The sequence below is a fragment of the Diachasma alloeum genome, unplaced genomic scaffold (assembly GCF_001412515.2).
Source record: "Diachasma alloeum isolate Michigan unplaced genomic scaffold, Dall2.0 Dall_scaffold_00181, whole genome shotgun sequence".
NCBI lineage: Eukaryota > Metazoa > Arthropoda > Insecta > Hymenoptera > Braconidae > Diachasma > Diachasma alloeum.
The window spans coordinates 125,900-141,055 of NW_021680347.1; the positions used below are offsets into that span (position 1 = coordinate 125,900).

The 15,156-nt window shown below is 40.4% G+C and overlaps 1 protein-coding gene across 2 annotated transcripts in view; it reads left to right on the plus strand.

Annotated features, from left to right (window-relative positions):
• Positions 1–1,470: 1,470 nt before the first annotated feature.
• The window catches only part of LOC107046241 (N-myc proto-oncogene protein), a 25,678-nt gene continuing 11,992 nt past the window's right edge, over positions 1,471–15,156 (plus strand). For both annotated transcript variants that reach the window (XM_015268822.1, XM_015268826.1), the window contains exons 1-2: positions 1,471–2,046; positions 6,777–7,537. In XM_015268822.1, the coding sequence (XP_015124308.1) occupies positions 6,781–7,537 (757 nt within the window). In that variant the 5' untranslated portion in view covers positions 1,471–2,046; positions 6,777–6,780. The remainder of the gene's footprint in view (positions 2,047–6,776; positions 7,538–15,156) is intronic.

Consider the following 15,156-nt stretch of genomic DNA (forward strand, 5'->3'; position numbering starts at 1 on the left):
GGAAACTTTATTTAAATTCTGAGTATGAATAAATTTGTTACGATTCTGAACAAATGATTTTTTTGGTCAAAAATTGATTGTTTATAAATTATTCAGAGGAAATGGTCGTCATTTTTAAAAATTGCAATTTTTTAATTATTTCATCGATCTACCGCCAAAATTAAACTTTCTATTTTTTTCTGATTTAAAAAATGTTTTCCAGCGGTTTAATATCGAAATTCATATTCAGACCTACAAAGTTTGAATGATAAAATCACTGTAAAATGTCCGGAAACTTAGGGTAAAATGGAGCTCAAATGAACGCTCTGATGTTTGACTACAATATGTAGTAGAAAAACATTTCAGTGCAGAAAACATAGCCGAAGTGTTTGGATATCCTTAAGAATATCCAAATATTTTTTCCATTTTGTATAATTATTAATTTTTTGAACATTCGTTGTTTGTCAATAATTAACGGAAATTGTTTAAACTTTGAAAAACCTTATTATTTTAGGCATGAAGTCCATTTCTGGTAAAATTCTGAATATAACTGAATTTGTTACGATTCCGAACAAATGATTTGTATGGTGGAAAACTGATAGTTCATAAATTATTTATATAAATCGCTCGTAATTTTCAAAAATTGCAATTTTTAAATTAGTTTATCATTCTTCCTTCAAAAGTAAACTTCCCAATTTTTTTGAGACTTTTAAAGTGTTTTAACGGTTCAATATAGAGATTCAAATTCCGACCTGTAAAGTTCAAGTAATAAAATCGTTGTACAATCTCCGAAAACTTAGGGTCAAATGGGGCTCAACTGAAATCTCTGGTGTTCAACTACAAAAGTAGAAAAACATATAACTGGAGAAAAAATAGCCAAAGTATTTGGATATCCTTAAACTCATGTTAAATTATTTTACTATCTTCTTAAGCGAAGATATTCTTCACGCCCTAGGGTCATTTAGGGCGTAAAATTTGCGGAATGTTATCGATATTATCGAAGTATGCATAAGTCCATGCCGGCTAACCGATAGTAAAAAGGGAGGTACAAATTTCACTTCTAGGCGTTCGTACCTCCCTGATGCCGTGTATAAGAAAAATGAAAGATGTGGCGTCATCAATCTGTCGTAATGAATCATCAAATAATTTTGGTTTTCTTCCCAAATTAAAATGATTTTCATACAACGTTTATATGACGAGTAGAGACGCTCAACGCCGGCTTTCTGTCGTCAAAATTCTCTCAGATTTTATCACACAAGGAGAAATGAAAAGAGCGCAGAGAACCTGTAACCCAAACGATAGAACCTGTAACGTGAGACCGCGCGGTAAACTACGGGGGATTTTGTATTAGCACGTTTGAGCCGTCTGAGGGCGCAGATGATGTACGTGACGCTCCTGGCGCCGGGTTCCTCGGCGTCCGGGGGGTGGGATATGATACGGGAAGATGGAAACGGCGTGGCCTGTGAACGTTCAGTCGCCTCTAACCGGCTCTCCAGTCGAGGACGGCCTCTCCCGTGTACAGCGTGCGACTGTGTTCCAATAATTTTACACAACGAACAAGCCCGCACGGCATCGAATACAATTTACTAAATATACTTTAGTAACAATTATCATAACTCACCATCATTTATGACAATGTACACGACTCCGGGTCTGGCCAATCTCAGGAACTGTTGTCTTGTGTCTTGTGATGATTTTTTCAACGATTAATTTGAACTTGATCACTCATTGTCAGGCAACGAGAATTCGCGCCAGTGCCGGTTGCGCAGAAAACTTGAATATTTTCCTCAGAGGAATAGAGGAAAAAAGTTTATTGTTTCTCATTCAAATACCGTGAGCACACAAAATTCAATCGTGTGTTTATTTTTTTGTGAGACAAACTCATTTCGGAGAAATAAATACTTCGGGTGTTTAATTAACTTCCACGAGCCACTGGCCAAATATTTGAAGTTCCGTTATCCGATATTGTCGGAGAAATACCTGAAATAGTTTGAGTGATTAATATAACAGTGCATCCCCGTCATTGACATTTTTTCTCCCTCTTGGATTACTTCAACACAAACACAGGTTTGTAATACTGGCATTTGTTTTTTTTCTTCTCTACTCTTTCCCATGGATTTCCGGGAATCATCGGCTTGTGTGTATTTACTGTTTTTGGCGCTCTCGTGGAACAAAAAAGTGTCGGCGCGCGGCTGTTGCATCGTTTTGTGCAATTTTCACAACACAGTGATTTAAACATGTAGTTTTTCTTCTAGCTCCGGTTTTTTTACTCTCTCGTAACATTGCGCAATTGTGAATAGACGACTGTGAGAATGCAAGGGTTCTTCTGGGGGCATCAATTCGCGATTATGTTACATATCGATTTTCATAGAAGCCGGTGTGTGTGATACGCCCAGTGAACAAAAGACTCGACCGGCTTTTTAGTGGGCCGCGTGGGTCGTGGAGCCGGCACACAGATCGATCCTACGATTCGCGCGCTCTTGCAACTTCTTACGCCATCGTGAAGTCAACCATCCGTCTCGCTGAAAAAAAATTGTAGGATATTAATTCAAAAAAATGTGTTGTCATTTTCCACAGTGTTCTGCCTTTTGAAAACGACATAAATTTGATTTCTCTTACACTGTTGGAAATTTTTAGAAATTTCATTAAAAATATGGGAGTAATTCACATGAGCGTGACATGGCATCTGATTTAGGGGAATAATGGTTATGAAATTCCAAGTTTTAGGAAGAATTCAAGGAAATTCACGACTGTTCAACTTGGTAGAATTTTCTATGGAACACGAAGATTCAGAAACAAAATGACATGAATTTTCAATTTCTTCTGGAATTTTCCTGATTTTTCCGAATTTTCATGGAATAATTTAACTGAAAAATCGAGTATATTTTATTGATTTTCTGATAATTCGGAGAAAAAATCAATGGATTAATTAATCAATTATAGATTTTTTTAATGACAAGCTGTCCTGAAATTTCAGTGGAAATTAAACATGATAAAAATTTCTGGGTTGGACACGGAAAATTCAGTGAGCATTTTTAACAACGTACCGACTTAATTCCAAGAAACATCTATCAAAATAAAATGAATGTCTTTTAAGATAAGAAACTTTGAAAATAATCTACCCGAAATTTTGAAATACACTGCAGTCGAGCGTATTTATTTTCGGTGAAATATAATCACCGCTTCTAATATCAAGCCATAAATAGCAAGAAATATTTACTGTTCAACCTCCCAAGTGACTTTGATAGGAGGAAAAAAAAGAGATTAATCTTCTCGATTATTTATTCGAGAATCCGGGTGGGATTATTGTAGTGTCATTATCATATGCATTCTTCCAACATTATTGAAATTAATTAACCCATTAAATTCCATGAGACCATTCTGTTGTAGCTTCTCACTTACTAGCTAGCGCGGTTAATTCCTTTTTGTATCACCTACATACCCCCAGCCCTACTGTCTGTCGTCTAGACTCTGTAATCTGTTCCCCTTATGCCGTACTAATGCCCATGTTCTACGTGAAATTAACCAAGTTTGCGTGCATGTTAGATTCCCCGAGGAGAGAGTAGCATTTGTAGAGTAAAACAGTTATTCTCACGAGCTTTTGGGAGTAAGTCTGGAGCCGATTGTCGTGATTTGCCGCGATGATAGTAAATTGTTAGATAGAAAATTGTTAATCAATGACAACGATCAGACAAATTATTTCATCGAATCTTTTTTCATTTAAACCTACTGAAAAATTAATTGATTCATTCTCGTAGAATCAATTAAATACTTCAATAACTCACTCAATTTACCGAAGTAAATTCTTTCATTGGGATTGCCTAACGAGTTACATCCCGATGGATAATTGTTCATTTCTCGTAATTACCAAAGGAAAGTGAAGTATTCTTCAAGGGGAAGCTTCTTCACTCCCCTTTTTCCCCAGGAGGACACGAAGAGACAGAGTAAAGAGGGAGAAAAGGGCCGACCAAGTGCTCCGAAAAACGGTTAGACGGTGCAAAGTTCTTTTTTATTTTTCATTTTTTTTTCGTGTTCCTTCTCCGTTACCCAGGGGCTCCTCGCTCGCATTTAGTTCTTTCGGTTTTCCCCACTTCTTTCTCACCACACCGGGACCGTTCCAAGTTTTTTCCTTTACGCGCTCCTGAGGTTGACCCGCGAAAGAGGCTCCGTTGAAGGTGATCCCCCCCCCCCCGTCTTCCTTTTTTGGCGTCTTTTGTGTGGAATACTGGATTGTTAGCAGGGGCGCGGGAGTGAGACAGTGCGAGTCGTGGTGGACGAAATCGAGTGTGAAAGAGAGAGAGAGAGAGTGAGTGTGGCCCACGAGAAGAAAGATAAAAACGAAAACGTGAAAAAGAAGGAGCAACAGATCTGTCATTGTTTTTCTCCTGTCGTGAGTTTTTTTTTCACGGACGAATGATTTACAAAGGCCTCACTCTTACTTCTCTACCCCAAAAATACGATCTACCATTCTTGTGGATAAGAATTGTTCAGGGTACATTTTTTATTGGCAAAGAGAGGGACGCGCGAGGGAGTCTAATTGAAATAGATCCACAAAAAAAATTGTCCATTTAATCTTCAATCAAATTTATTTTTCTTTTCTTCTTTGCCATAAGTAAGATCACAATCACTACATGTACCCACGGCAAATATGCGCATCTAACAGACACGCAAATTTCTTCGAAAATGACTAACTGTTGGGCGCTTTTCACAATGACTCTGCCATCATCCCAGGCAGTCATTAAAATCAGTTCAATTCTTTATTTCCTTGATGTTACAAAAGTTTTTCTTTGTTTTACATCTACACATACCTTCCTCCTTCATAGAACAAAAATAATTTAAAAAAATAATAATTATAAAAAATTTGCCTTGCGCCTCAACCTCAAGTGAACGATAACACAAAGGTAACCAGATCTTGCCAGAAGCGAACGCGGACATCTACACCGTTTTGAACCATTTTTAAGAACATTTGCAAATAATTTAAGAAAATTTTCACAAATGACAACATGTCACGATCATGCTGAAAGATCCGTCTCCGATGCTCCATCCTTCCACTGGTCCGGTTCCACCCGCATTCCCGCTGTTCCTCTCAGTCTCTCCCATCCCTGTTGGAGCCATTCCCATCCGCCAATATCTTCAACTCGTCCTTCTCTAGCCGCCCCTTTCGATTTCCAGTTCTTTTGATCAATTGCCTCTCAAGGTTTACCTCAATCAAGATATGTACAGCCATACCGCCAAAAATTACGTTTCTTCTCCAAAACGTCCACCTCAGCCATAACCTTCTCTCCTCATTATTTAGCGTCACTGCCATCGTTGTATGTTGATTTTTTCACGGCTGTTACGTGCCTCATATTTTCTGCCCTTCAGCCTTCCACATCACTCAAGATTTATGGTAATTTCACTCATTTTTTGGGTCACACAAAAATCTCCCTTGTAGCCTCCTCGGGAGATATGCCCTTTATTCATTTTACCATTCAAATAATAATCACCTTCTTCCGTTTACCCTTTACCATAATCCTCCTCTGCCTCCCCTGCTCCCTCCAATTTATCTTACTTTCCTCATGTGCCCCAGACTTCGGCCAAACTATGCTTCTGCCTCCGTGGTACTGCCCAAATTCTCCATGTCACAGGTTGCCTCGTGGCCACTCCCTCCGTCCATCCAAACCTTGCCCAACTTTTCTTATTTCCGGTTGCTTCTTTTTCCTTTTATTACTCTCAATTTCAATTTCTCATTTTTCGGAATTCAATTTACATCATCACCGCCACCTTTAATATCTTCCACTCTCTAACCCCTAGATATCCCGCTTGTCTCCATCGTTCTTGCCCTTCTCCATCCCCTCACCTACACCTCAAAATGCCATCTAACCTCTAAATTGCCAGCCGCCAACGATCCATTGAAAAATCTCTCAAAAAGTTATTTTCCCCTCCAATTTATTACCTCCTCCCTCGTGAATAACAGTACGAGGAGCCCCTTTAACAGCTTTCTTCCACTTTATTTCACCAAAGAAAAACATAATTTGTTGCCAAAACCGACGGAGACTTCAGCCACTCTACGTCTACCACCTGTCACGAGCGCCACCACCTCTCTAACTCCAGTCATTAAAATCTATTCTTCCCATTCTATTTGTTCAACATCACTGACCTTTTGAATAGAACGGGGAGGAGGGAGGACAGAGGTGAGCCAGTGTGGTACATCTCAGCATTGCGATCTGTCACTTCCTTCCTGTCTGACAAAAAAACGCCGTTGTAAACTCCAAAATTCATGAATGAAGTGTTCAGACGAACTGTTGGAGGAAGTAAAACCGAGAAATGACAGCCTCAGTCACTGTAATCGTTGTTTCACCTGATAACACAGGCTTGCATTCAACATTCCATGTATATATTCATGCATATGTACCTGAAGCCATATATACTTTGAGACGTACTTCTCGGAAGAGAATAGACAGAATCACCCATCGGCGTTCCAAGAATTCTACTAGAATCACACAAGGGCCTACTTATGTCTCATTGATCCGAACTTCCGAGCGTTGACATTTCTCAAGTATTAAACATTCCTCATATTTTTTGCCTCTTCCATTTCACCCCCAACCTGCATTTTTTAAAGAATATTCGTAGACTTATCTCTAACTGCTGATCAACACGAAACGCGTGTGTTTCCTGTCGTAAAAGATGCGTTTACTCAATTAATTTGAGGGAGAAAAAATTCTGCGGAGTACATAAAGAGTGACTAATTACCCTGATGACACGATAGGTCTTATCACAATAGCACTTCTAATTTTTTATTCATTTGTATTTTCCAGCAAAATGCCGGTACCAGTGTGGGACTCACCAGACATTGGTCTGCTCGAGGAGCCACTGGACACTGTCCTGTCGGACGATATATGGAAAAAGTTTGACTTGGATACACCCCTCGATATGTACACACATCATCACGATTGTACATACGAGGATAATGTACAATCAGAACTGTACGGCAAAGATATATGCTACGAATCACGTAAAATACGTCATCACGATTGCATGTGGGCGGGACTATGTATAAGCAAAGAGCACAACAGGACACTGCCAGCTAAAAAGGACAGTCAGGTGCACAGAAGGGTGCCGGCTGGTCGTAGTTTATTAATATCACGCGTAAAGCCCTCACAACAATCACAACCACAGGCACATTATCAACAGCACAGGCGTAACGATAGTTTAGAGAGTGATGGTGATTCAACGAGACCAGAAACACCACAGAGCTCAACAGAGTCTGATACAGAGAGTGAGTGCGATGCACCTATATTCAAACACGATCAGATCAGCATCAATGAGAAATTGTCCGAGTGCATGTCTATGGCCAAGGCCGCGCCCGTTAGCGAGGTCACTGGACAGCTGGTAAGAAAGTGCCCAGAGAGGAGGAAGGTCGCGGTCGCTAGCACCAATCACGGTAATCCATCAAGTACAAATATCGTTGCGATGGAAACAGAGATCAGAAATACGTTGAGCGATCACTGTTATCACATAAATCAGCCAAATACGATGAGCATGGAGAATTTGGGAGTACAAACACCATCAGATTCTGGTAAGTTCATAATTTTTTGTGAAAAAAAAAACGTGAAGTCAATTTAATTGGAAAAATTCTTGTGCTAGTCCAAGAAAACGGGAGCAAAGGACAAACAGGGGAAATTCCAGGTGAATTTTTCTCATATTGATATGCAATTTTTACAGAAATCCCCAGACATTTAACTTAAGGATATCCAAGTACTTTGGCTATTATTTAAACTCGATTTAAACTTTGCAGGCCTGAATTTGAATCTCGATATTGAACCGTTAGAAAAGATTTTAAAAATCGAAAAAAATTAAAAGTTTTATTTTGGTGAACGATGATGAAATAATTCAAAATTTGCAATTTTTTAAAATTACAAGCATTTTCAAGTTTAAACAATTTCAATTATTTATTGATAAACAACGATTGTTGAAAAAAATAATAATTCTGGGCAAAATGTAATTTTAACGACGCTGAATATTCATGATTTAAAAAAAAATTGTCACTCAATTTTATTGACAAATTTGATGATTGCGAAGGGTTGAATCTGTAGCGTAGTCTGTACCAAACTGTAAAAGATACTGGATATCCTTAAGGGCACTAGAATTTTTCTAAAGACTTCCCTCCGTATACCAAATGATTCCGGCATTTTTTTTGAAAATTTATTTCGATGAGCCATCCATAAAGGCTGCATTCGATCTCGTTCATCGCAGTATTTCGTACACTTGAAATTCTCAGCCCGCATATCGTGCCCCTCAATTTTTCTCAGACTCCCGTTTTTCCCCACTCACCCCTCATCGCCAACCCGCTCGTAACATTCCATTCGGAGAAATGGCTCAGGGAAAATGAGTAAAGGGAATTCAAGTCGTAGTAAAGGGAGAGCAACGTTGACGCTAATGCTAAAATTCTGCCGTCCCCTGGCCAGTTACTCTTATTGGCGCATAAGCGCGGGTCGGAGTTTCTGTCGCTCGACGCCAACGGGCGCGCCCGCATACCGTTCGTCCCCTCCTCTCGTGCCTTCGGCTTTTCCCTTTCCCCAGACCCCGCGCGTTTCTCGTGGATCGATTCAGCGCATTCAGTGGATTCAATTCACTCACAGTCAGCTCATGCGAATAAGCATACAATTGACAGTGCTTGAAGAAGCAAGTACTTCCGTGAATTCTAGTCCACCACAGAGTACTCTTGACATCGGACATCATCTGATGTTGGGTGAATAGGCCAATTGCTGGACGGTTAAGGGAAATTCGAGTTTCGTAGTAGGATCTAAAATAAAAGAATCACCTAAATGGGGATATGATGGCTTCCATACCTTTAGGAATGTTTTATTTAGCAGAAAAAAATGATTTGAAGTGAAAATAATAAAACAAAGAATAATTAAATTAAGAAATAGTTTAATGCAGCCAGAACTCGTAATTTCTGAACAACATATTTTTTTTTATTTATTAACTGTCGATCAATAGAAAAAATAATTGATCACATGAGGGGGGGCCAACATTTGTGATACTTTAAATCTCACGGTTTCATTGTCGAGCGGGAGTCTCGCAAAAGACGACTGTACCTGGGTAGGTTTTTCCCTCAAAATGAGGTTTTCCCTTGTCCTTCGGCGAATGCGGTACAGGGGGTTGTGGGGTGGGAAGGGAACAAATCGTCAAGACCCGAAAGGGTATACGAGAAGAAAATTTTTTTTTTTAAATTGATCACATGATTATACACAACTAACATAATAGATCGGCATCAATCATTACTTTAGTAATATTATGAGAAGTAGCACTTTACAGTAATTAAGTTTTACTTACATTCATTAAAATTTGGAAAATAATATAATAATTGGGAAATCAATTTTCTCAATTATTGGTTGATAAAATAATTCTGCATTTGAATATTTAAATTGATGGTTAATTTAGTAATCAAAAAACTAGTAACATTAACAATTGACTTATTCAAAATTTAACTGTAATTAAAAATTATGATTATGCAGATGTCTGAGTAACACTATTGAAAGGTGAAATAATCAGTCCAATTTTCATTTTATTTATGGAATATTCAATGCAAGTTGAAATCGTCCAGAAATTGACCTGCTTACCCATGTATAACGGGCAAAAAACAAATTTTTAAATGCTAATAAATACGCACAAAAGCAATCATGAATAATCGAGCCAGAGGAATGTCACAGCCATGAATGCAAAATTTATCATCATATTTTCTCAACAATGTAGATGGAAAAATAATATGTTGCACAATATGATGACATCCGGTATTATGAACATTGCAATGTGTGGACAATCGGCCAAATGCTTGGGGTATAGTTAAAGCCAACTGCATAGCAGTCCTCTCGCGTCAACGTGAGGAATGCCATATCGTAAACCGTGTATCCACTACCATCAACTGTCGTAGACGGTACATACAGTCCAATGCCTACCATTGGATTTGCCTCACTTCGGTGAAACTTGTACATAGAGTGAGATAGAGAGGCAAAGAAATATCCACGTATTGGCATGCTTGACTCATCTGCTCAACAGAAACACTGAATCGTGCCGTTATGTAGTTTGCTCCATGACGAGGCGTATATATATGTATATCCTTCATATATGGGCGGGAAACAGACTACCGGTGAAATAAACACGTGCATTTCAAGACATTACTGGGATACGCATGCGTGCAATATCTTTGAATAGTTGCTGAATGTAATTGTAAATGAAGTGATTCCATCCGCATCACTTTTGACGTTAATTTTTTATTCATTCATGTTATTCAACTGGAAGGTCATCTAATCAAACGTATCAGGACAATTTTTTGATGGTAGCAATTTAGGTCTTTCTGTTTTCCCCTCACTGCTCCAGTCCGAGGTCGCGGTAATCAAATAACAATATATACAAGTAAAGCGAGTAAGGCGGGTGTGTATTCACTTGGCTCGATTACTTTATTAAACTTGACAAGCGCCGACAAATAATGAATCACAGGGGTAGTCCAGTATTATTGCACATATTTCCGAGGTATCTCCTTCCCTTGCTATTTAAAAAAAGACATGTACAACGCGCTGGTGGATATATATCGCGTGAGAGGACGACGCCCACGCAATAAAGCGTCCAGTAACACAGCCGAGACTCCGGCACGCAATCTTTCCGGTTTCGTCCTTTCGTTTCCTCTCTATTTTTATTAGTCTTTTTTTGCAATGTGTATTTATTTTGTCTTCTCTCTTTCCTCCACCACCTCAACGTTCCTTTTGTATACCCTCCATATGTACACGTGTAGTTTATATATGAGCAATTTGAAATGTGGATTTAAACGACCTGTGGAGAGTATCTCGAGCGAATCACTTTGTCCGTAAGAATGAAACTCGGTCGAATTCATTTATTCTTTCTTTTGACATTAATTTGAGACGCCGACATCTTGTCTGCGGATAAGCCGGCCGGTACTGTGACACCTTTCTCTTCTCCTTGTATCGTATCGAATTGAGAATTAATGAAATAAAGGGGCCATTGGCCGGGCCAACTGTCAAACTACTTATTCAGGTGTTTTTTTTCTCACACGCCGCTGCTTCAATTTGCTTCTTTTTTCTCCTCAATAAAACAATGTCGTCGGTATTACCGGTCGTCCACACTGATATTGCAATAGTACAGAGCCAACTGTTGACTGTACACACTTGATCGGGGGTATAGATGGTGATGGCGCGTGTGTTTCAAGTTTTCTCTTCTCATCGCGACTGGAAAGCGCGGGAACTCGAAGGTCGCGCGGCGAGCTGAATGACGTCACTGGTAGCCCCTGTCAGGCCACCTTGCGGTTGGGCGTGGGACGCTGGCAGTGGTTTAAATGGTCGTCGGAATGCGGTTAGCCCTTTTGCTATTCGTGAGAGAACGGCCCGCCGCGTGAGAGGTAATAAAAAAAAGGGCGGAGACGGTGGGAGAGATGAAGAGAGTATTGGTCAGGGCAGGGCAGGGCTGTAGTTGACCGGGAGCGCGGGTGCCCGAGTTGGTATTTTCAAAAACAGACGTACCACACCCATCACTTCCCAGAACATGAAATGCAAAATAAGGAAATAGTCGGTGATTTTTCCTTCTCGCATAACAACGACTATTGTTTTTTCCATTGAATTTTCAAGGGGAAAAACTGTGCATTGACAAGTGAAATACAAAGTCAATGTGTTGAAGACTCAAAGCGATAAGCAGATACTCCTCGACCCCAAATTGATATGCATGTGCCTACGTATGCAACGAGTGGACAAATTACTCTGTTATGTATTGCTACGTCATTCTAGGTTTACGTACATGCCAATGAGGCGCCACTGACGTTGCCCCCCCCCCCCCGATGCTCGTTAGTGAACTAGCGCGCCGCATGATTGCGCAAGGTTGAGTAAGGCGGGTCGCCTAATGTACAAGCCTGAGTGATAATAAATTCCACTGGATATACATGTTATAAATGTACATACGCAGTCTATATACAACCAGAAAATGATTTCAATCGTCTTCTCTTCTCTCTTTCTCCTTTCTCTCGGTATTTCTCGCGGCAATGTAGAGAAGCCTGCGGCACGTGCTGCTTTGAGAGATCGTTATCGTATTTCCCCAGCACCGATTCGCGAATGATCGCTCGTAAATTTGTTAACGAGCGACGGTAACCCAGCGGAAAATTCAGTCCCCATTCCATTGTTTTTTTTTTTGTTATCTCCGTACCATACGTCACGCTGCACTTTACCAAGTACAGGATTGACAAGTTTTATTAGCATCACGATTATATTCAATTGAATATTTTTTATAATCACTTGCACTCCAGACGTCTGAAGGGGTGGGAGTTGATGTGAGTAAGCTGCATCCGTGGGCAAAGTGCAACGTAGAGCTGACGTGTCCGTTGCATGTAGATTCCGCGTAGGCGGTTTAGGATGACTGTTTGCCATTTCCAAGAAAAAGCTCAGACGCCCCGGAACACTCCATGAGAAGCTGACACGGTTTAATCGTGTCTATTACTGTCTGCCTCGTTTCTTCTCATCTATCAAATTCCCCTCCTCCTCTCGCCACCCCCACCCCCCGCGGCTATTTCTTTCCCACTAGATAATGTCATTAAATTTATGTTTGATATGTCACAGCGGGAGCAATAGGGGATAAATTTCTGGACTTTGACAACATTCTTATCTCTTCGTCTGTATTACTCAGCGTTACATAATCGCATCTTATTAAATATTTATCTTTTTCCCTCTCTCCTTCGCATTCCAATGCAGTATTTCTCACAAACCATAACAAGTAATTATCGGTTTTTTCCTCTGTCTGAGGAAAATTGTTCAATGTGTGAGGGAGTCAACAAATCCGTCAGCGCGAATGGCTTGAAATTCTCAAAAACTCAAGAGATAATCAAATGCATTCCCAACTTTCCAGTGTGCAATGATTATAATTGTATATAATAAAAATAGTAATGCACTGACTGGATAATTTCAGTGCTCTTTCCCCCCCACTTTTTCAACCGCATTTTTCCACCCATCCGTTAAGAATTTAAAGTTTTTCCGATGTATATTTTATGCAACCGGAAAACTCAACGGCCCGAGGGTGTGTTAACGGCGTCAGTGCTGTCGCCAATGTCCGCAAGAGATATGTGAACGGCATCATTAATCGTTCTCGTATCTTGTATCAAAATGCAAAACAACGAAAAATCTTGGAAAAGGAGAAGAACGGTGGGGAATCCTCAGGTAAAACCTTTGAGGAATTTGCGAGGAGTGGATTTCGAGTGAAATATATCGCCGAAATCGAGGCAGTCCACCTCCCCCTTTTACGAGCTACAGGACATCAATTCCAATTAAAAATCCTCACATAAATTATCTACCAATAGAGAGAGAGACGTCAAAAATTTCGGAGAATTTCGCCGGCATATCTACTCTTTACATTGTCCGTCGTTAGAGCGATTTGATTCATGCCTTTTTAACATCACTCATTCCTCTGTTTTTCACTTCCGGCGAGATAAAACCTGAATAAATCGATTAATATTATCATCCTCCTAACCATTCTCACGCTCATCAAATCATGGGTGCATCGACCTATCCTACTATACTATTCCTCCGTAGTATTTCACGTTTAGTTATTTTTCACGGTCACCAGTCACGAGCTAACCACACTCATATACACACAGACTGTTTTTTAAATGTGTTAAGGTCCGTAGCGCATCTCACTGCTGCGATGACGCAATTCATTCATTCATTAAGCCGCTGCGGCTCTGTGATGTTATTGTATCCGTACACATATGCCTCTGAGTGTGTGTGAGCACGGGTGCGACCACTCTGAGTGGGTGAGAGAGCGTAGATAAGTGGCGTGGGCAAAAGATCCTCGGCTTCACACTGACACAACCAAACGTCTCACTCTTTTTTCCTCACTGCATGTTTCTCATGCCTCTCTTTTCGCCTACACTTTTACCATTTTTTTTTTTCGCACATTTTATCTCTAATTTTTTTCGTTTCTTCGCAACCACCGCGTCTTGATGACCATTTACGTACGGCTCCATAGGAGAATTCCCCGATACCGATGCTGTTTTTTTTTCGTTCAAGCATCGGCAAACAAAAAACCTGAGAAAAAAATTAAGCAAAGTAAAGAGATGAAGTAAAAAGGAGGCTAGAAGGGCCTCTAAAAGAGCCGTCGGGCTTCGTGGAATTGAGGAGTCGGATCCTGCTGTTAGAGGCCCCCGCGCGTACCACACACGAGAATTAGGCGGCGTTTCGACATATCGGACGCAAAACCTGATTTTGGAATGTCGACCGGTTGCCGTTTACGAGAGGCCCAGTGGCCGACGATTCTGTCTTATACAGACTCACGAATCACTATTCTACCTCACTCTCTCTTTCCCCCTTTGATTGTCGGCTGTTGTAGCATCGTCAAATTTCTCATCTTTTTCTATCGTTTCACTGGGCGTTTATACGGCTTAAAAAGACGAAGAGCTCTCCAGTACGTGAGATAGGCCTCCATCACATACATTTTCATGAATAAAAAGCAGGGGAACCAAGAGAGAATCTGTCAGAAACTTTATCACTTTGAGGAGGAAGGTTCAAATGTCAAGTGTGGCGAAATACTAGTGGTTATAAGTGTCAAAACTACACATTCCATTTCAATAATTTCCGATAATCCCCCTTTGAATATGTAAAGCGATGAATTAATTAATTGATTGGAAAGTACATAAGTACAGGTGGCTGTATATCGCATGTGAAGGTAAATGCCAAAGTGGTCCGTGGAGGAGGAGCGGGGAGGGGTTAACGACAGGTCGTAGTGGCATGTCTCGCTGGCGGTGGTACATGTGCATTAAATAGTGCGCGAGGAAGCGAGACCATAAGGAACGATTGGAAAGTATCTTTCACTTGGTCTCTCTTCGTTGTTTTGCAGAAATCGAGCGCGGGGGGGGGGAGAAAAAAGTTGCTTCTTTTCTTCAGTCACCCTGGTGGTTCCACTTCTCTGCTAGTTATTACTATCTCGGTGTTTCCACTTGCTTTCTTACTCTGGACACGCTCTAGTGCCTTCGCACGTAACATTTTAAAGTGGTTTTTAACCCCCTTCAAGATCTGGTGTCAAATGAGACCTGGAGTTTATGACAAAAAGAAATGTTAGAGTTTCTAAGACCACCTGTGTTGTGCTCAACTTCTACCTCTTTCTCCCTCTCTCTTTACCCCCCCCCCTTTTTTTTTTTTTTTTTTT